Source organism: Dreissena polymorpha, chromosome 2 (genome assembly GCF_020536995.1).
Source record: "Dreissena polymorpha isolate Duluth1 chromosome 2, UMN_Dpol_1.0, whole genome shotgun sequence".
NCBI lineage: Eukaryota > Metazoa > Mollusca > Bivalvia > Myida > Dreissenidae > Dreissena > Dreissena polymorpha.
Genome location: NC_068356.1, coordinates 69,802,793 through 69,825,977, shown reverse-complemented (window position 1 = coordinate 69,825,977; position 23,185 = coordinate 69,802,793). Strand labels below are relative to the sequence as shown.

At 36.5% G+C, this 23,185-nt stretch overlaps 2 protein-coding genes across 6 annotated transcripts in view; one reads left to right on the top strand and one right to left on the bottom strand.

Moving 5' to 3' along the window:
- The window catches only part of LOC127867497 (delta(24)-sterol reductase-like), a 131,307-nt gene extending 118,011 nt beyond the window's left edge, over positions 1 to 13,296 (bottom strand). For 4 of the 5 annotated variants that reach the window (XR_008043519.1, XR_008043520.1, XR_008043518.1 and 1 more), the window contains exons 1-8: positions 12,948 to 13,296; positions 11,416 to 11,677; positions 10,871 to 10,989; positions 9,497 to 9,634; positions 8,981 to 9,109; positions 6,848 to 6,988; positions 3,084 to 3,281; positions 892 to 1,070 (exon numbers count right to left, since the gene is read on the bottom strand). Coding sequence is in view for 2 of the 5 variants with exons in the window: in XM_052408678.1 (XP_052264638.1) it covers positions 892 to 1,070; positions 3,084 to 3,281; positions 6,848 to 6,988; positions 8,981 to 9,109; positions 9,497 to 9,634; positions 10,871 to 10,989; positions 11,416 to 11,677; positions 12,948 to 13,190 (1,409 nt within the window). In the remaining 3 variants the exon portion in view is untranslated. Of the gene's footprint in view, positions 1 to 891; positions 1,071 to 3,083; positions 3,282 to 6,847; positions 6,989 to 8,980; positions 9,110 to 9,496; positions 9,635 to 10,870; positions 10,990 to 11,415; positions 11,678 to 12,118; positions 12,172 to 12,947 lie in introns of all 5 variants that reach the window. The other variant, XM_052408679.1, reaches the window with a different exon arrangement.
- A 329-nt stretch (positions 13,297 to 13,625) lies between these two features.
- The window catches only part of LOC127867493 (E3 ubiquitin-protein ligase UHRF1-like), a 92,860-nt gene continuing 83,300 nt past the window's right edge, over positions 13,626 to 23,185 (top strand). The window contains exon 1 of the mRNA XM_052408672.1: positions 13,626 to 13,837. Within this exon, the coding sequence (XP_052264632.1) occupies positions 13,685 to 13,837 (153 nt within the window). The 5' untranslated portion in view covers positions 13,626 to 13,684. The remainder of the gene's footprint in view (positions 13,838 to 23,185) is intronic.

The window sequence follows — 23,185 nt, the reverse complement described above, 5'->3', positions numbered from 1 at the left end:
GTTGGGGGGACAAGATTTTTTAAAGAATATTTCAAAGGGCCATAACTCTGTGAACAAGAGATGTGTTTGTCAGAAACACAATGCCCCCTAATGCGCCGCTTTTTGTTGTTGACCTTTGACCTGGAAGGATGACCTTGACCTTTCACCACTCAAATTGTGCAGCTCCATGAGTTACACATGCATGCCAAATATCAAGTTGCTATGTTCAATATTTCAAAAGTTATTGCAAAACTTAACTGTAAAGTTAAAGTTTTGGGACAGAATGACAGAGTGACAGAATGACGGAAAGACAGACAGACAGACAGGCCAAAAACAATATACCCCCGATCATTCGATCCGGGGGGATAAAAATCATCAGACCAGAACCGGCTGATAATATGCACATCTACTCTTGATAGTGAAGCTTCCCATAAAGTTTAATTGAATTCTGGTCTTTAATTGCTGAGAAATAGCCCGGACAAAAATTGTGCATGGACGGACGGACACACGCAGGGACAGACGAAGCGGTGACTATATGCTCCCCCACTAAAATTTTTTAGGGGGAGCATAAAAAAGTGAGCTTATGCAACAAATCCAGATTAACCAGGCTAAAAAAATGTTTGAGCTTTCATAACGAATAGATAAGAAGTCGCTAAGGAATTATCACCAGTAAATATGACTCACACATTGAATAGTTTTGAATAAGTATAAAAGCATTGGTAGATCTTTTGAACTATTCCTTTTCCTGTAAGCTCAAAACATACAGGAAATAAAAAATAAAAAATTAATTAAGTCCACTTAACATGTATCTCTTTTGTATTTCCATGGAATTATTCGACTTGTACATATGCATTTGTGTATTTCTCATTCGTTTGCACGGAATGATTGGCAAGTACAAAAGCCACTCCTTACCCTTTGACCTTTAGGACGTACTCCTCTAGTCTCTTGGTGGCAGGTACAGCCTGGAATCCAGGGGCAGTGGGAGCTCCGTACGCCCCGATGTCTACGTACATCTCGTCCTGGTGGCCAGCCGGATGTACCAGGCCCGGGAGGTTGTATAGCATGAATGGGCACAGCCAGAGCGGGTACAGCTGTGTATTTATATGAGCAGAGGAGGTTCATATGTAAGTGGTGGATAATAATGTCTGTACAGATGGCAATTTATATGAAAGAGGTGGATTATGTTCAAAACAATGGCTTTCTGTACAGCTGGCAATTAATATGAAAGAGGCGGATTATGTTCAAAACAATGACTTTCTGTACAGCTGGAAATTTATATGAAAGAAATGGATTATGTTTAAAACAATAGCTTTTTGTAAAGCTGGCAATTTAAATGAAATAGGTGGATTATGTTCAAAACAATGGCTTTCTGTACAGTTGGCAATTTATATGAAAGAGGTGGATTATGTTCAAAACAATGGCTTTCTGTACAGCTGGCAATTTATATGAAAGAGGTGGATTATGTTTAAAACAATAGCTTTTTGTACAGCTGGCAATTTATATGAAATAGGTGGATTATGTTCAAAACAATGGCTTTCTGTACAGCTGGCAATTTATATGAAAGAGGTGGATTATGTTCAAAACAATGGCTTTCTGTACAGCTGGCAATTTATATGAAATAGGTGGATTATGTTCAAAACAATGGCTTTCTGTACAGATGGCAATTTATATGAAAGAGGTGGATTATGTTCAAAACAAATGCTTTCTGTACAGCTTGCAATTTATATGAAATAGGTGGATTATGTTCAAAACAATGGCTTTCTGTACAGCTGGCAATTTATATGTAAGTGGTGGATTATGTTTAAAACAATGGCTTTCTGTACAGTTGGCAATTTATATGTAAGAGGTTGATAATGTTTAAAACAATGGCTTTCTGTACAGTTGGCAATTTATATGTAAGAGGTGGATTATGTTGAAAACAATGGCTTTCTGTACAGCTGGCAATTTATATGTAAGTGGTGGATTATGTTGAAAACCATTGCTGTCAGTACAGCTAAAACTGTATACATTATGTTGATAAATAATCCAGAAATTATGAATAATGAAAGAATAGTGTTAGAAGAGCCTTTCAATGTATGTAAGTTGTAGATTAAATTTAAATACAATCGCTGAGTATCAGTACAGCTGGCAATTAGTATATGAAGATGGTGGATTGGGTTTAAAGCAATAGCTATCAGTAAAGCTGGATATGGTTTAAAAAAAAGAGTTATTGCTATTTAGAAAGCATATCACAGTTTTTGTAAACTTTAACAAACACTCAACAGCCTAGCTGAGTTTGTTTAACGCTTCAGGCAGTCTTATGTTAGTGAGTTTGAATCCCTGCCATGCCACCCAGCTTATGTTGGGATTGGTAATAAGTTTAGTTCAACACCATCTGCCCCATACTTCTGAATCATGTAGAGCAGTAAGAATGAGAGTTATTGGCAAAACAACCAGATTTAATTTCATTTCTGTACAACACTAAAATGTCAAAGTGCAATAATAGACACAGCAGGTACAGATGGTGGAATGTAAGTGAGGGATCTCATATGCAACTAATATGTAATAACCGTTTTGTCAGCAATATACAAGGCAAACCACTCAGATATATGTTGATCATTTTGCACGGAATAAAGTGTCTTTCACATCTTCCCTTTAAAGCAATGACTTCAAGTTCCAATGAAATTGCTTGAGAAAAGTTGAAACTCCACAACCTTATAACAACTTATATCTACCGACCTACTGACCAATATTCCACTCTTCGTTTTCAGAGGTATATCAATGAATGTTACCAGTAAGTTTTCTTAAAACAGCCAAAATCCTAGGAATAAATTTTGGTATACAATAAACGCTCCACATTCTGTAAAATGCATGTGCGTAAAGTGTCATACCAGACTAGCCTGTGCAGTTTACACAGTCTAATCAGGGTTGATACTCTCCGCTTAAACTGGATTTTTGGTAATAAGAGACTTTTTTTTACTTGAAAACAACAACATCAAAGCAAAATGTGTTGTCCCTGATTAGCCTGTGTAGACTGTACAAGGTAATCTGGGACGACACTTCACGCACAAGAATGTTTTGCCTGAGCGATGCTCAAATATAATAATTGTACAGTTTATCCTCACTTTGAGGTGTTTATGGAAAACATCCAGTGCCTCGTCCAGCTTGCCAAGGGGGATCAGCATGTCCTGGATCACCTGGTGTTTCTCATACAGCTTCTTGGTTGTCTCCCCCTGCGTGAGCTTCAGCAGAGAAACCTTGGGTGGAACCGTCCAGCCCAGGAGGTAGCGGAACAGAGGGTGGTTGCCAAATGGAATGATATCCTGTAAATATGGTAGGATTTTAATCAAAGTGGATGGAAATCAAATAATTTTATTGAATGCGATGTTCCATTTTATAGATCCTGTAGAGATGTTGAACAAATTAAAGCCAAGTGGATAGAAATAAAATATTATGTACTAGAAGATGGTCAATTCTACATCACGTAGAAGTAAAAAAATAAGCCAAGTTGATAGAGGTAATATGATTTGAAGCCAGGTTAAAATAGGTTCAATGATTATATACCATGTAAATGTAGGAGATTTTACGCCTCATGGATTGAGGTCAATTGTAGGATATCATGTCTATGTAGTAAGATTTTAAGCCAAGATGAATGTCTTGTGATCGTATAAAAGGAAGAAAACGTTGTGTCTAGTTCTGAATCTATTTAAATCTAAATGTCTATAAACAACGAACTCACAGTTATGACGTTAACGTCACGTGACGTTCCGCGCAATGGCGCGAAAGCGTTGTAACATGTACAAATTCCCAACATACTCTGGGCCACAAAATGTGAATAAACACATAGAAATACAATAATATGCACTTAAAATATCGAAGCATGAAACAAATAAGTTTATAAATTCAACATTAATGTTATATCTGGAACGAAAATACATTTTAAACAAAATATAAACACAACTTAATCTGCAACATACTTAACACAATGAAAACGTTCAGTATATGAAATCAATCACCAGTTTTATAAATGTTTCATTATTTTCACTTCACTTACAGGGAATATAGTTTCGTAATTTGTCTATTTGTCAATTTCCAACACAAATTTTTGTTGATTGCACCAGTCCATCATTTCCCTTGACCACCTACTCGGGGGTGTATTTAAGGCGCATCGGTATCTCATGTTTGTATTGTTCAATGTGCGACCAGGCCTACATATCTTCCGAGGTGGCGCCACTGTCGCTCGCTTCCGGTCCAACACGGTAGCCCTGTGGGGAATACACTTTAGTCTCAGTAGTGTACACAGAGCCGTCTGCTATATGCCGAATGTTATCGTATGTGACGCGTAGAGCGTCTGTCGATAAAGAAGACGAACTAGCGTCGTAATTGCCACTAGATGGGTCTATGTAACCATTGTCACTGGAAACGATATTAGTGGACAATTCCTTTTCCCGGCTTCGGCGATTGCGCATGCGCGGCGTGTCGCTGGATCCGTTCGGGGTATGCGGAACGGGCCCGTGGATTTGTTCATACATGGTGTCAATGATTCGTTCTATAGCAGAGTTTCTTTCATCATTTTCATCAGAGCTGCCGCTGCCAGGCACGACGGCCGGCTGTCGGTGCTCAGAGTTTTTTTTTCGTCGGCTTCGTTTCCAGCGGTTGTAACGTTTATTCACTACTGCTTCGAAGCAAAACTCATGACGCGACGGCATACACGAATCATTATGACTCTGGAGTTTGGAGCGCTGCAGGCACTTGAGGAATGTATTGCCGCTCTCATCCACTTCCGGCCCACTGTTGAAAACCGGCTCGTTGTCACTTTTGAATGACATCCACTGGCTGCAGGGAATCGTGTGGTCCGGTATAATCAACGTGGAGATCATCGTGCTCTCTTCCTGACTGTTACCACCTAAAGTGAACGAAACATCTTTTCTACCCGAGTCGTCTAAACTACTCTCTTGTACCGCTTCCATCAGATTGTCTTCTTGGTTTCCGGCGTGAGATCCCTTTTGTACTAGAAATACACGCCGGGGAGTCAATGTATCCTTTTTGTAATTTGAACGATTAACCGCATCCGTTTGTGTCTTCTTTTCCGAGTGTGTGTTTCGGGTTCTGCTATTTGTGCACATCTCGATCGTAGCGTTATCCACTCCCAGAAGCACATCCGGTCTGGGCAGGATTATCGCTGAATTACACATCACATGCTTCTCCAAGGCGTGGTATTTGTAGCGCGGTATCTTGTATGTTAAGGGAGCGGCCGGTGTTGCCTGAGTCAGCAGTTGCTGTGCAAGGTAGGGGGCGTTGTTCACGACCGGAATGCTGTGCACGGTGTAGTCGGGCTGCTTCCTGTTTTGATAAATGTCTTGTGAAACGTTCGATGTAATTTCTTCTTTGTTTCCGATATGTTTATTCCGATTATCTTTAAGTCTTTGTATCTTTAACTCTAGGTCAAATGAATATGATTTTCCCTCAACCAGTTCTGATGATAAATCTTCAATATCGTTATGGTTGACGATCTTATCGTTCAGCGTTCTCACTTCTTCTGCTTCTTCCACAATCATGTGAAGTAATCTCTCGTACACTGATGTCGTTAACTCGGTTGAGTCGAATCTCTCTAATTCTCTGGATATAAGGCGACGATGACCGTCGCGCATCGCAATGAGCTTGTTCAGCCTGGTCACGGCACCAAAATGTCTTGTGATCGTATAAAAGGAAGAAAATGTTGTGTCTAGTTCTGAATCTATTTCAAATCTCAATGTCTATAAACAACGAACTCACAGTTATGTCGTTAACGTCACATGACGTTCCGCGCAATGGCGCCAAAGCGTTGTAACATGTACAAATTCCCAACAATGATAGAGGTAAAATGGTATCTCATGAACATGCAGTAAGATTTGAAGTCGAGTGAAAAGAAGACAAATGGTTTGTTTTCATGTGCATGTAGTCAAAAAAAGAAGATGAGAATTAATCAATCAGCAAAATTGAAAACCATGACGGCTCTTTGTTGTTCAACCAAAATCATATCAAACAAGAGTGCCAAACTGTCACAAGATACGCCCGTTCGAAGGTTTTGGACACCATGCTCAATGCTTGAAATGCACTAAGTGACCTTGAGACCTAGTTATTGACCCGGCATGACCCATATTTGAACTTGACCTAGATATCATTTAGATGTCACATCTGACTAAATTTGGTGAAGATCAGATGAAAACTACTTCAATGAGAGAGCGGACACTAGCTAAATGCTTGAAATGCACTATGTGACCTCTTGACCTTTTTGACCCAGCATGATCCATATTCGAACTTGACCTACATTTTATCTAGACACAACTTCTGACCAAATTAGGTGAAGATCAGATAAAAACTACTTCAATTAGAGAGCGGACACCATGCTAAATGCTTGAAATGCACTAAGTAACCTCATCACCGAGTTTTTGACCCGGCATGACCCCTATTTGATCTTGACCTACATATCATCTAGACACAACTTCTGACCAAATATGGTGAAGATTGGGTGAAAACTACTTCAATTAGAGAGCGGACACCATGCTCAATCATTGAAATGCACTAAGTGACCCCCTGACCTACTTTTTAACCCGGCATGACCCATATTCGTACTTGACCTAGATATTGTCTTTACACAACTTTTGACCAAGTTTGGTGAAGATCAGATGAAAACTATTTGAATTAGAAAGCGGATACTGCTGTGGACGCAGCCCGCCCACCGCCCGCCAAGGGTGAAACTATAATACGTCTCGTTTTTAAAAATGGGCGTATAAAAAAGATATAAAAGTTCTGCCAGTAACTGAAATGTATTTGCTAAATAAAGCCTGCACATGCATTAAACTTATTTTCAAAGAAAGGATTTTGACATCATATATCGATATGTTACCTGTAATTCCCAGAAGATACTACGGGAGTGTCGATGGTAGTAGTGTCGTAAAGGAATGTACTCCACAGCAGAACCAATGCGCAGAAATTGCTCCACATGCTTGAAAAACCATGGTTTCCAGAAATAGCCTATCGGGTTGATCTAAATAATAACAGTAAGTTATAGTAAACATGCATTGTTTGTTGTTGTCGGCGACAGAACAAGAAAGGTATTCAAATATTAATGGAAGGATACATGTTGGGAAAAAAAGTAGCAACTGCTTAATCAATATCATATTTATTATACAAACAGAATGAAATTTAGTTTGAGAACATTTAAAGATGTATCAATGGCATACAACATTGACTCCCCACAGTATATTTATTATTAATTTTCAACAAGATATGGTAGAAATATCAAATATCAATAATTATTTGATCAAACCGTTTACAGCAGTACACAATTAAATCTTTCTTATACATTAAAGAAGATTTGATTTTTTTGATTGTCTTCTAAACTTAAATGCTAAGACATTGTATGACAACTGAAGTCTTTACTTAATTATATATTTTATATCGGGTCCAAGTCTTTACTTTATTATATATTTCTATTGGGTCAAATTAAGCACCAATCAATTAGATCTTAGTCTTGACTTTATTATATATTTCTATTGGGTCTAAGTCTTGACTTTATTATATACAGTCAAACCCGTGGTAAGCAGCCAGTGAAGGGACATACCCAAACTGGCTGCATACAACAGGTTGGCTGCTTAGCACAATTTAAGAAAATTGACGGTCAGCTAAGCAAAATTAAAAGGTATCCAATCCTGTTTTATTCACACAGATTTTAACACGCTTAGCGTTTGGGTTCCCACATTCATATTCGTCCATAATGTCCCTCTTACGTTTCGCCACATTTTGGGTCCTACCGACACCAAACTCGGACGCTATGTCTCTCGACTAACGTCCGCTTTCAAGAAGCCGCACAATTTTAACCTGATCCTCTAACGAAAGGCATTTGCGCTTAGACATTTTAGCATCATAAATGATAAATATCGCATAAAATCCCTCCATTTAATAGGAATTCATTTTCTCAGTTTTCTACTAATACCATACAGTAAACGCAAGCTGTAATGTAATTGTCAGCAATCAAAATTACATTGTGTAATTTCATTTAATTAGACCGTTACAAACTTCTTTTATCAACACCATTTTTATAGTAAACACCCAATTTCACTGACAAATTAAAAACTCGCATTAAACAAAGGTTGTAAAGATCACCAATAATGGTCTACTAATTCACACCCCTGTATAATCCGTTTTATCTAGGTTAATTGATCGGTATGTTCATCACAGGCAAAGTCTCTATTAATTGGTTTGCGGTTTTTACAGTTTGAAAATTTTTCGACCACCTTTATTAATTACACGCGTCTTTAATCTGGTCACTCGACCGTTATACACATGTCAATTTTTGTTGTTTGAACAAAGAAGCCTGGCCGCTGGCTGCATACGAGAGAATAGTGCTTAACACGGACTTTTAAAGAGCAGAAATGAACGGGCAGACCTGAACTGGCCACATACCGCAGGTTGGCCGCTTAGCTCATGTGGCCGCGTCCTCAGGTCCGACTGTATTTCTATTGGGTCTATGACTTTACTTAATTCTAAAGTCTAAGAATTGGTTGGTGCATACAAACAAAGAAAGCCTGACCAATTCATTGTTCTGACAGAAAATTACAGTCTCCAGGTTTTTAGCATTAACTGTGCTTTAAAGTTCTGAGCAAACAAGCCCAGAATATCTTACTTGTGCATAGCAATGGCTGCACAATTTGCAGCTAGAGGTTTTTGGGGCAGTGTTTTTTGCATCTTTATGGAATGGGGCCATGAAACTTTTAATTGGGAAAAATTGCATAGTTTTGACTAAAATTGGAAAATCATGTGTTGCTGTTTTTGCTTACAAATACTTTAAAATGAAGCTGTTTTTGATGTTGCATTAGATAAGTTTCTAACTAACACTGTAACTAAAACAGCTTGAAAGGAAGATGAACAAGAAGTTGAGAGTTTTTTAAAATAAAAAAATATAAATACTTTTCGCGATTGGCATGGGGAAAAAAATTGCACCAAATTTGACAAGAAATACACTGCAGGGTGTACCCACCTTGTCTGCCTCAGCCTCCTCAGTCATATTACCAGTCATGATCACACCCGAGTTCTCAGAGTACACCAGGCATTCCACAAACTCATTGCCACTGCCCTTGTTTGTCTCTTGCTCAAACCTCTCAATCATCTGTTGTAAGTGTTTGTAATTACGTCAACGGTACTTAAAGCTGTTACTTGCCAAAAGCCATACTATTTTCACCTTATCAATGACTACAAATACTTATAACACATATAAGTTGCTACCGGTAATTGAATTTTGCTTACCAACACAGTTTTTAATCAATCGAGATGGATTTATTTATCTTTTTAAAGAGTCATGGAATGAAGATAAAATAATATTATTTGTAATCAGATTTTATTGAATTGATATTTTTCTTTTTTGTTACCAAACACAAACTTTAATTGTTCAAAAACAGCTAATTCATTTCTACCATTGGTCCGCCAGTATTTCTATTGTCATCGAAATGCACTAGTTCATATAAGTCCTAAAAGGTCATGAGTCAAAGGTTGCTACCTTCTGTCGACTTTTAGCAGGAAAGTACTCCATCCTGACATATTTCTTGGCAGGAACAATTTGTATCTCTGCAGAAACTAGAAATCCCAAGGTACCGTATGACCATGGAACAGCATAAAAAAGGTCCGGGTTTTCATCCTAGAAAATTGGTTAAAATGTGTTCTCATCATAAATATGGTTAAAATGTTGCATGGAATATGAATTTTAACAAGGGACAAAATTGTCACAAAACCAGGTTATCAATTTGAAAAAAAGTCTGATAAAGGGAGACAAGTCAAACTGAACTGATTTTTTATAATTAACCCCCTTTGTTTAAAAATAAATATATTTTTAGTCGTGGCGAACTTGACCTTAGAGATATTGACGTAATTCTTTTGTGCAACACACCGTCCAATGATGGTGAACAAATGCGCCAAATTATTTTAAAATCTCACAATGAATGACATAGTTATGGCCCGGACAAGCTCATTTATGGCCATTTTTGACCTTTAACCTCAAAGTGTGACCTTGACCTTGGAGATATCGATATAATTCTTTCATTCAACACACCGTCCAATGATGGTGAACAAATGTTCCAAATGATTTTTAAATCTTCCAATGAATGACATAGTTATGGCCCGGACAAGCTGATTTATGGCCATTTTTGACCTTTGAACTCAATGTGTGACCTTGACCTTGGAGATATTGACGTAATTCTTTCATGCAACACACCGTCCAATGATGGTGAACAAATGTGCCAAATGATTTTTAAATCTTTCAATGAATGACATAGTTATGGCCCGGACAAGCTGATTTATGGCCATTTTTGACCTTTGAACTCAATGTGTGACCTTGACCTTGGAGATATCGAAGTAATTCTTTCATGCAACACACCGTCCAATGATGGTGAACAAATGTGCCAAATGATTTTAAAATCTTCCAATGAATGACATAGTTATGGCCCGGACAAGCTGATTTATGGCCATTTTTGACCTTTGAACTCAATGTGTGACCTTGACCTTGGAGATATCGACGTAATTCTTTAGCGCGACACACCCTGTCTAATAATGTTGAACAAATGTGCCAAATGATTTTAAAATCTCACAATGAACAACAAAGTTATGGCCCGGACAAGCTTGTTTTGCCCGCCCGCCAGCCAGCATTCGCCAATCTAATTACCATTTGAATCCTTCAGAAAACCTGGTTAATAAATAAAAATAAACTTTACTAGAGCTTTTAAACATCAGACAGTAAATAAATTATGTTTTTTTTGGACAATAAGATTCACTTTCTATTACATTTATGTCATCATAATCTTTTCATCGGTTGCATTATTTCAAGTTTTACATTAATATCGACATGACATGATATTCAATATAAGCGGCAATGATAAACCTTTGAGCACTTGACAACACTTCCGTCAGCTAATACAAGCTCATAACTGACACAGCAATGCTGGAACAGTCCCACTTTATGCGAGGATGTCTCAATGCCAACCCCCATGATTAGTCCACCTACAAAAGAAGCCTAAGCTTTGATGGTTTAAAGAATTTGTCCACAGATTTTTGCAAAAAGTCAATTCAAATGCATTACAATAACGGAACCGTAACTCAAACAGAATGGTAATTGATTTATTGTTGTATTATATACAGTAGTTAGAAGGTCAGAGGTGTCAAAAAGAGTGCTTTTTCACTACCTTTTGCATTTTTAGATTGAATAGCCACAAACTGAACAAATGTGTGCTTATTTTTGGGCCCACAAAATATATTGTTTAAAAAAAGTAAACTTTTTTTGTGAATCTATTACAATTTATTTTTAAAAATTCTCATTTTTCCAATCAGTGAATAGGTCTTTCTTACATTTACAAATAAACCATAATCAAATCAATGAACTGTAATATATTTGACATAACAAACTCTTTACTCTAGATGATAACATACCAACAGTGAGATCGTCTAGCTCTGGTAGAACTGGCAGCGTCCAGCCAAGCGGATTCAACATGGCCGTTATCTGACCCATCGAAACTAGCGGTTCAACCCTCACAATTTTACGCTCTGTATCCACATTGAGGATATCAATCAAGTTCACCTCAATGTTTCGCATGGTTTTCTTATAGAGACCGCGACGAAAACTTATGTTCATCCAGCCAGGCCGAGCTGTGCACATTCCTGACTTCATCCCATCAGCCTTCCAGGCTTTAACCTGCAGAGAAGAATATAATTTTATCATAGAATCATGTCCTTTACAATGCCATGTCTTTAGTAATATACCACTCTGATATAATTTATGAAAATGCATGCAAGTAGTAAAGAACACCGTTGATACGGAGAGAATAACAGATAACTACTGCATGTAAATAGTTTTGCAAAATAATAGAATAAATTAATAGCCAATCCTCCTGTTAAAGATTATCCATCCGTTCAGAAGACTAGTATTAAAATTTTAGAATTAATTTCAACAATGCAACAACAAACAATTTACCTTCAAACATTCATTTAATTCCAATTAAATCCATGTCAAATTTGTTTATTTACAGCTTGTTTAACAATGCTAAGCCGATAGTACCACACACACACTGCTGCATACTCCTATAAATATGAGGTTGATATAATCGGTAGATTACGTCTCGTTATTTGGACTTACTGCTGCAATATCATTCACATCATGGGTGGGTGAAGTAGTATTGTGACGTCACACTAAAAAGGAGACCACTTAATTGCAGTAGGCATTAGGCCAACTAAGCTTAAAATTTGATTCACTGCGTGTGATGTTATATTGTGTGTTTCGTCTCGATCTTAACATCAACACAATTTTCAATATTAAACTCACTTTATACTAGGGCTTTGTATGATATTACAACATGATTGGGCACTTACGCTCAATTGGTCATTGTAGGCTTGGGTATTACTTACATATACCCAAGGTACCCTTAAGAATACTTACATGTATCCAGGGTACGGTAAATATTTGGTAAATATACTAAAACATACCTGGCAATTTTAACGCTAAATAGGTCGTTGTTGGATATTTTTTTTAAATGAATAACGTTCAAGAGGAGTTTGTTAAAGCTAAACATTATCGTTTTTACGGTATTCAGTAGCGCGTTTTTTGACATCAGATTTTGGGCGGGAATACAACTCGGGTACAGTCTTATATTGATGGGGTACGTTCAAGTATTTTTACCATACCCGGGGTACAAGTATACTTAAAGATTTCCTGGGTTACATGTAAGTTAAGCACCAGAGCCGACATTGACCAATCGAGCGGCACTTACTTATTTTTCTTTTAATAATTTAGTTGAATCTGATTCAAGTCTTTTATGTCTATCAAAAATAAAGAATTTAAAGTTGATTCAGATAATTATGTCGTTCCTTCAAACATTGACTGACGCCTAAACCTGTGCCTGAGGTCTGATCAATGTTCTTACCACTGCGCAAATAATGTAAGTTGTCATTTAAAAGTATCCACTTACTTGATCTTGAACATGTTTGACTTTGCTGTCGTGCATCTTTGGGGCAGAATTCATTTTAAATATAAGCCATGTTCGTATATACATGGCACCATCATAGACAACTGAGAGAGGCAGCAGAAATAGGCAAACAAAAACCCATCTGTAATGCATGATCACATACTCAAGGCCCCGGAAACGAAGCCAAACAAGTCCCAACAGCAGCACAATTGCTGATAATAAAAAACAGCTTTCGCACAGATCCATTTTAAAGCGGTTTATATAAATAAAGCGAGCGTCCTATTTAACAGCAATCAGCTCATATCTTGCTCTTTGACATGTCAAGGCCGTTGCGATATTACAACTTCCGCTTTCGTTTTGGAATCCAATTTCGTGCTATCCGCTTTCATTTTCAATCGGGACTCCTCGGACAATTCCGCCATAACGGCGATCGACGGTGTGGTGTCCGATGCGTTCAGATTGCTTTCATTTTATGTCCGAAAATAACCGTTAGCTTACGGTAGTATCCGGTAATGTACGCAGAAATCCGGAAGCAAAATATTATTCAATTGATTAACAAATATTAAAGCAAACTATAAATATTTTTTTTGCTAAAGTGTAAATATTGTTTATAACATATGTACTATTATGTTATTGCGTGCGTACACAAATGAATTATTTCGTAATTTTCCGCTATATTCCGTAAAATATTCCCGCCAATATTGCCGTAAAGCGGGATAAGGTTGCAAGAAAAAAACAAAATGTGGATTCAAGTTAGATCTTTTGACGGGAAAAAGTCCCTTAGAGTTGATGATCTGTCAAAACTAACAAAAATAGAAGATCTTAGGGAGAGACTTGTTGAACATTTCGATGCACCCGTTGACTGTCAACGTTTGTTTTACCGTGGGAAACAGGTGAGACTGTCAACTTTGTGCAATAATGAATAAGTTGCCAAAATGATATTTTTAGGGAAAGATCTAGGATCGGAGAAGGTACACGGTGCTGCTTAAAAGCTGCATGAAGGGGAAGTTTGGAATAGTCTAGTTTTTTTTATTTAATAAATTTATTTTATAGCCTGAACACTTGTGAAAAGGTATGAAACATTTAAATGTGTATTCTTATGACTTATGTTGCCTTAGTTGCTATCACAGGTACTTGAAAAATATATGATACAACATCTTTTATTTGATGAAAATTCACCAAGTATGTCCAGAACAGCAAAAAGTTTCACAAATATGACGCCAACATCGTAGTGTGTAATTCAGGACGTCCAGCTGTCATTAATGAATGAAGGCGTTTTTTTCGGTCGATTTTTCACAATAAAATTAGTTGCAATAATTTAACTCTCAGCTTTATAACTTTGCTTTGCTGAGAGTTGCAATGCGCTCTCTCTTGTCCATGGGTGTTATCAACAATGCAAGGGTTACAGAACACTGCAGTCTTCAAAATTAGCTTTGAAAAGTTACTTGCCAGTCCTGCCAGTTACTTAAGAATTTTTACATGCCCAACATATTTTTTACATGCCCAAACTTTTTAAACCAAAATTATAACAAATCACAACATTTTAACACTTACATGCTACACATAGTAAAGCAGAACATTTGTTTTAATAGTAGTGAATACAATTACATCTAATCAATCACTAGAATTAAGACGGTCGATCGTTACACCAGTGCTCTTGAAAAGAGCGTTCTCTGGTGTCCTCGTACCATTTCTTGGCTTCCTTTTTCTCTAAATCATTGTCAATTTTCTATTTTGGAAGTGCTTTATCGGGCTTAGCCCCATCAACATACCTAAGATACTGCCTCTATGTCGACAATGACATTTGTTTACATTGACAAAAACGGAAGCGTATTACTTGATTGAAATGATCGATTCAAAAAGCATCTTCTCGATTAATGTCTAGAGAAACCGTCGATAAGAACCAAATGTAACCAAACTGCATCGGTCAAAAACAATAACGATGACGTGTGCAAGCAGGTGCGTGTTGTTAAACCAATCGAATTTCATTGTTTTACAACTTACGGCAAGGTGTTTGTTCGCAAAATTGAAAAATAGATATGCAAAAATCAAGAACCGCTTACGATTTTTTTTTATAAACTGTCAATTGGCTTCAATAATTTACATGCCCGGCGGGCCACAAACGTGAATTTTTGTATGTGCCCGGCAGTAATTTGACTCGCCACGGGCGATCGGGCGTGTGCTAATTTCGAAGACTGACACTGAAACTGCAAGAACTTACTAAAGTTTATATGTGTGACATTACGACAAATGCATATCGTTTATTCCTATAGCATATTAATTAATCTTATAATAGAAATTTAAGTACAGATAGATTTAATAATGGGAAATATTTTAATAATATGTTTGAGTAATTGATTAGTAACTGTTATAATTACTAATATGTAAAAAATGTTAAAAGGTTATTTACATCAATATTTCTATCTTATACGTAAGCAGAAGTTTAAAGTGGTCAAACTATTTGAGAGTTCATCTTGTGCATGTAAAGACTAGTTAAAATATTGGAAGGTTTGTCAATAAGCAAGTAAACATGATATAGTGTGGGGTAAATAAATTGAAAAATTTAATACCATATGTTAAGATTAGGAAATTGAGGGATTATATAACTGACAGACATTTGATTAACAGAACAGGTCAACCTATTGACATATAGGATTTTTATTACCCATATTATCACTGTAAAGGTACACATGAAAAGGGTCAACAGAAAATCTTATTTGTACAGGCCATATAAAATAATTCACAGGCATTCACAGGCAAACACAACATAAACAGGGCTTTCCACAGGCCATTTAACGATCCCTTGCTGGGGGCGCTTGAATTTCAAAATCAGAGTCCCAATGTAGTTTTGAATAAGCGTCTATATGAATCTATTTCGAACATGTTACAAAGTTCGGACACGAAAAAAATGCACTTGACAGATCGGGCTACCGGCTTAGAATTTTCGCTCCACCGACGCAAAAATCACTCGACTTGGTCGACGGTCGAGTGGGTTACGTCCAAGACTGAATATAAAACCGGTAACTAGTACAGTACATTAAAGACAGTTTCGGTCATCATCATCACACCTGTTTACTGTAAACAAGTGTTACCTATGACTCATAATTAATACGAGAAATTAATTGCAAGTGATAAACAATTAATTACTTATAGCGAGGAAGTTGTGCAAATAACTCCCGTTTAAGATAACAATTTTATTCCAGTACATGTAAATTTCATCATGTCCATTTATAGAACTGATTCACCTCGTTTTTCTGACATTTATTCGACACGCAATGCACTTTAACACATTTTCGTTGAATAAATTACACACACTTGTAAATGTTTCGTCCGATAATTGATACTTAGAAGACTGATGATGGCAACCGGGCGTAATCCAAGTGGACAACGTGAATTTCATGCATAATTCTGTCAAAACATTCAACTCGTTAAGTGTTTGAACAAATTATCGTTGAATTCATAACGCAACTGTTTATATTGGTTGAAATCTCAAATGGGAATAATTAAATTTGTAATCCAGCGATTTTCCTTGTCCAATTGGGAAAAGTACCTGTACCGGTCCAATTGGGAAAAATTGAGTCGTGAAAACCTCAAAATTGGGAAAAATCGAGTCGTGAAATCCTTAAATTGGGAAAATCGCGTCGTGAAGTTTGGGTCTTATTGAATACATCATACAGTTCAAACTTAATTGAACATACCCATTAAAATAATCATTTGCAGGCATGCCTTAATGACCATTACCGTAAAACGTTGTGTATAACGCGCATTTATGTATAACGCGCATCTACTTTTTAAAGCTAAAAAATCGGGAAAAAAAGTTTTTGAAGCAAAAAAATCGGGGGAAAAATTCCGTACCGCAGGCTAACTGAAAATCGTTATATTTACATTGCCGATCTTACTTATTCTTTTATTGCTCCAATTATAAATTATTTTTAAGACGATAACGATACAACTAGTTGGTGTTTTTTTTTAATCATATGCGTAAAAATAAATGTTTGGATTTAAATGAATTATGCATGAAATACACACTTTCCACGAGGATACCATCAAGGTTTTCATCATTTGTCTCCGAAGTAACTGTCCACGATTTTATCGTGGAGTACACATAACGGATGGATTAGTTATAACTAAGAAACTGACATTATTCATGCATGACTAATTCACAACAGCGCGTTTTATTTACAATGCCGATATCATGCGTTCTTTTCGAGTGTCTAAAATTGACAGGAGACTTTAACGACTCAAACTTCTCAACACCATCACGACATTACCGGCGATAAACAAACAATGGAGGTGTGAAGCCGTTTGCCGGTTCGCATGTTTTGATAATAGCCCAGCTACACAAAACTTGACAGGTGACGCAAATTGCTCAATAATCACATCCTCAATCTTGACAAGACGTATGAAAACGTGTAAACAAACACAGCATCAATTTTATTAACACATTTGAAAAGCAAGAAAAATAATCTTAAATATATCGGGAAATACCTTGCCGACATACTATTGTAAATCGACAAGTGCCCCCAAATAAATTGTGTAACCCTAGTACAGTAGGGTATAATATTGTGGGAAAAGTAAACAATAACATATAAATAAAAATGGCTTCCTCGTTTTTCATTCTCTTCTTCAAATTTATTTGATTTCAATGCTCTGTACGTACCTGAAAAAAGATAGAAAATATATATGTTAACTTTATAATGTTTGTTCATCTTATTCAGATCGTCAATATAACACTATTATTAACATAGTTACAGTTAAAACACCGGAAAACAGAATGAAGCCAATTACCGCTACTGGGTAACTGACAGCGAAAAAATGTCTTGGCATGGCTGTAGTTGTGCATAACGCGCATCAAGTTTTTAAAATGAAATTTTGGGGTAAAAAAGTGCGCCTTATACACAACTTTTTACGGTACTTAAAGTAATACAGTTGATATAAATAACAAAATATTATATAGAAGACACAAAATCAATTACTAGTTGTTTTAATATTTTATAAAGTAATGTCTCTGTCTTTCATTTTTTTGAAAATTTCAACAATCTTTGATGTTTGATCATCACTCAGTTGCTCTCTGCACAGCATCATTAGAGCTGTCAATGTGTTCTGTGATAGACGGTTCCGATTGGTCGTGCAAAGATTGTTCATTAGACTGAACAACCTTTCCACAGAGGCAGTGCTGGAGGGCATTTCAAACTACGATAAGGTTTCAAACCGACGTCAAACAGTACGCTGGCTGCCTGACAAAAGAACCGCAAACAGTAACGACTCTATTGATTGAACGCGCTGAATAATGAAACCCGATATTAATTGAGCGCGTGGTTACACACAACTATACGATTTTCTTTGTTCGCTCGCCGAAAGTTGGGTTTTGTTACAAAACTTTCGATCGTTTTGAGAAAAAAATCGGACGCCAATTGGGATTTTTTGAGATGCCGATTGGGAATTTGGGAATTTTCGCTCGATTGGGAAAAGACCGTTTACCGGTACTTTATAAAGAAGGAGGAAAATCGCTGTAATCCGAAACCCATTCCCGTAAGTCGATGTTAATGCGTTTTTAATCCGAAACACACTTCTGAATGTAAATGTTACCGCAACGTTAAAATGTTTTTGCTTCAAATTAGCAGTGCAAATTTACTTTGTGTCGCATCTTTTTCTCAATTAAAAAGAGCGCGAAAATTATGCAGCATGTACAACGTCGTGTCATGTGTATTGTGTGTGTATTGAGCGTTTAAACAAGCACACAACACCGTCAGGGAATTGACGCATGTTCAGAGGCAATATTTCATCAAATCTATAAAAGGTCAAATTTATTTGATACTATAGAAAAATGGCAAGGTTTGTGTTAAAGAAATAATTGAGAGCTTTTAACGTAAATATTTACCAGAAAGTGATACACAAAAACGGAATAAACCGGATTATCGGGGATTAAATAGAAACTTGAAAAGTAGTAAGTATACAGTAATAGAGTCGGGTTGAAACGGATGTATTGGGGAATTGTTCGAGTCAGGATTTTACTTTTTGTGCGGGAAAGTTTTAAAACAATGAAACAATATAAATTTTTTTTTTTAAATGACTGGGGGATTTTCTTGTAGTCATAGCGCACCAAATGACGTCTTTTGACACTGTTTTTCTTTGAGTTATAACGCACCACAGAACGAGAATTGACACGTTAATTTTTTTTTTAAATCAACGTCGGGAGGGGACACCCCTCCCAAACCACCCCTATTAGCCCGGGGCGCCTGACAAAAATCCTGTGGAAAGTACTGATTAAGTTTTATGTCACACAGAGGAATGAGGTTTTAGAATATTCTATAAGCATGTAAGAACTCGAACAGTTTGGGCTATCAATTCCCAAGGTGCAATGTAACCAATCAGTAATAAGCCCGGACCTTGGTGACCAATGGAAATTACAAGTAAATTTTATGTAAATTAACCTGGGGATAAAATGCAGTGTTTTAGTTAGTAGTAGACATTCTTCAGTTAGAGTTGTCACGTTTTCCTGACATGGCGGCCATGTTGGCCGCCGCGCTGTAAAATTGTATTTTATGAACAAGCAAGCATTGTATTAAAAATTATTCAACCGAAATAAATCGCGATGAAAACATAAATGAACTCTGGTTGTTACTGTGTGTTCTTCACGAACAATACGTAATTACGCTACACATGTCTAAACCAGAAACTCATCCAAATGGTACCATTAAAGCAAGAAATAATTGATTTTTATTGATTTTTGTTTTGTACATTGTATCCGCCATATTGGAAAATTGACCCAATATTGGTTAGGTTGCAGGACACCAATATTTTGCACGTCGGGTTATGTGATCCAGCCTATAAAGTCGATAACGATGTGGTATTCGATACAGAATACACTGATTCAAATTTAAACATAAACATGTCAGCGAGAAAAGTGTGTTGAAACATCGTCGTGTGTTTATAGGGTGCATGCAAAGGATAACATCCATAGGTTGCCATTCAGGTAAATTGAACACTTTTATGAGGTTTATTCATTATTTTCCTCAATTTGTCTCGAACGATGTCTGCTTAGTTATGCGCACGAAATCTGTACGCAGATTTGCTCTTGCCTTTATGAACGAGTGAAGATGGACTCCCAGAGCCGCCATAGCAAAAATTATCAAAGGCTCTGGGAGTCCGTTTATATGGACTACAATAAAATACGAACTTTGCTATAAATTCCACATACGTTTTTCATTTACTAAATGTTCCTTCGAAAAACATCGTTCTTTACTAACGGCAGAACAAAAATACCCAGAAAAAGTAGAAAATACACCAAATTATTATTATTACAAGTTCAAACAGTATACATAGTATTGTTGAAACTCGCTAAATTTTATCTTGTTGTTGATTGGTTGAATGAGTTGTAAATTATAGAACAAGTTTACCAAATTTATTTTCAACCAATGGAAACGTCTTCTTTTCGTAACACCGATTTCTGCCTAAATATGATGGTCGTGAAAGTGAAAGTACGCTAAATGTGTTTGTTTTTTAGCTCACCTGAGCGATAGCTCGGGGTGAGCTATTGTGATCATTCACCGTCCGGCGTCCGTCTGTCCGTCTGTCTGTCTGTCTGTCTGTCTGTAAACAATTTGTAAACATCTTCTTCTACTAAACCATTGAGCCAATTTCAACTTAATTTCATGTGGAGCATCCCTAGGTCATGGGACAAAAGAATTGTTAAAAAAATTTTGATCACATAACCAAGATGGGCCGTCATGACCATATATGGTAAAAACCTTAAAAAATCTTCTTGTCAGAAACCGCTCATCAGATTTTCAAAAAATTTCACAGGGATGACCTTTGAAGGCTCCCCTGGAAAAATTTTTCAAAGAAATTTGATTCGTCAAAAAACATGGCCGCAGGAGCTCGTTGAACTTTGCATGTTTATTAGTTTTTGCCTATTTTGTGAAAACTTTTAAAAATCTTCCACATTTTTTGTCCGATCCTTTCGAAATTTGCACAGTGTCTTTATATCAATGAGGACACGAACCCTACAAAAAAATGAGCATTATTGGTCCATGAAGTACAGAATTACCTCCCCTTGAATTGAGAAAATGGTGTTTATGCAATAAAGTCCAAATTTTTCATCCAATTCTTTCCAAACTTGTATATATATCAGATTAAAGAGAATAAAATTTTCTTTATTATGGTTTTTCTTTCATGAAAATCCATAAAGGATAAGTGTTATTAATCGTTGCTTAGTTAATGAACAATGCGAATTATCGGTATTGATTTTTTTTCCTGACATGCCGTCCCAGATATTAACCGCTTTCAGCTGTAGACTGTGCATCAATACATCGCCGTGTTATTGACCTGAAAAATTCATACGCAGTCGGCATTAACACCGGTCATCAAGACAAATTACTGATGTGAAAACAAATCGTACATCGTAGAGGATTAAATAAACAATTACATCTGATTAAAGATTAAAGATTGCTGCCGATTTAAATCAATTTGAGTACTTTTTGCGTATATTTGATGCCGAATGGGAAGCTGTGTTTAGACTTAAGTTGAGAAAAATGGCAACGAGATACTTGCCTGTTGGTAGCTAAAGAAACTTCAGCGTACAGTTTATAATGGGTGGCCATTCCCTGCTGTAGTCTACGGGCGGGTAGTGAACTGGTTGAGAAAAGTGGAAGCTTGTGGAAAAGCGGTTTGAGAAGTTTGTAAGAAAACCCTGAATTATCAGTCTTGTGGGAAGAAGGCATTGCGTCTCCACGCAGAGGGCCCTTATCACATAAAGAATATAAGAACCATCAAGACCAACCAGGTAGGGTTTTTATTTTTTTAAACTAACACCCCGAATTTGGTCGTATTCTCTGTTGCTAAAGTTTACTGTTTAGGTTGTTTTACATCAACAATCGGCAAGATGGATCTAGCAAATTTGCCAATTTTTTTTATTAATAACGTATGATTCATTGATTGTGAGCTTTTAAAACATTTTGACCTTTGAATAAAGCATAAATCAGGAAAATGAATTTTAACAGTAATTGAAAATACGATCAAATACGCCATTTTTGCTGACTGGGACAGGTCTTTTTTAGTTAAATAAAATGTTTTATTGTCCCCAACATATGAGCCCAGCAGCAAGAAATGTTTTTTTTTTACTTATTGTAAAACAAATATGGGCAACCTACCGTAATCCAAATTCGCCGACACCTTAATTCGACGATGTTCTATTTTTATCGATTAAATGGATGATTATTGTCTTGAAATCATTTCAAAGTAATACAGCCGACTTAAAAATTATTATTTTGTGCTATTAAACATTCATTATTTCTTAAATTATTTGCTAAATATTGCTTCATGTCACCGTTGCATCGTCAAATTTGGGTCACACCAGGATACAATTATTTAGCATTCAAACAACGATTGGGATAAAAACTAGGGGAACCCATGCTGAAATTTTCAATTTTAACTGTTTAGCAGAAGCCACCATACCCAATTTTCTTAGGTGTATGTGGAGGCTTCTGGCAGCATGATTCTGTGAATATAAATGGTGACATTTGATTCTGCATTAATTAAACATGTATTATCAGGGGTTTTTTTCCACTTTTTGGGAAGATAGCCCATGGCTTTGGAATTGGGAATTTTATCGGCATTTTCATGAAATTGGGAAAATTAATTCATTAGCCTTTTTTTCCACATGAAAAGTCCACTAATTAGGGAAATACTAAATTTGATATAACACTTTATAATCATTCAAATTAAAAGAAGAATATTATAAAATACTTTGTTAGATGTAATTGAATTAAAATTGAGATAAAATACGCATAAGACGCTTCTTTCTAAAAAAAAAAAAATTTTTTTTTTTTATTTTTTTTTGGAAATTGGGAATTTTTTGCCACATTTTGGGAAAAAAGTATACTTTTTGGGATTGGGAACATAGCCGAAATTCGGCTATAAAATCGGGCCAAAAAAACCCCTGATTATTGACTTTTTTAAAGTATGTGTGAAAAATATAATTTGTAACCACTGTTACAGGTTTTATCTGGTTCTTCAAAAGCAACACCTGCAGTCGAGTCCATGCCAGACAGAGGGTGCATGTGAATGAATTGCCTTTTGACTAACTTTGTGTTCTTTATCAAATACATGAAGATTTTTAAATATATGTGTATGTTGTTTTTTTAAGAAAATAGAATCACCAGAACAGGTACAGGCACCCTTTAAATGTGTCGAATCCAGGAGCTTCTGGGGGCCTCTGGCCCCCTTGTCCCCTGGACCCA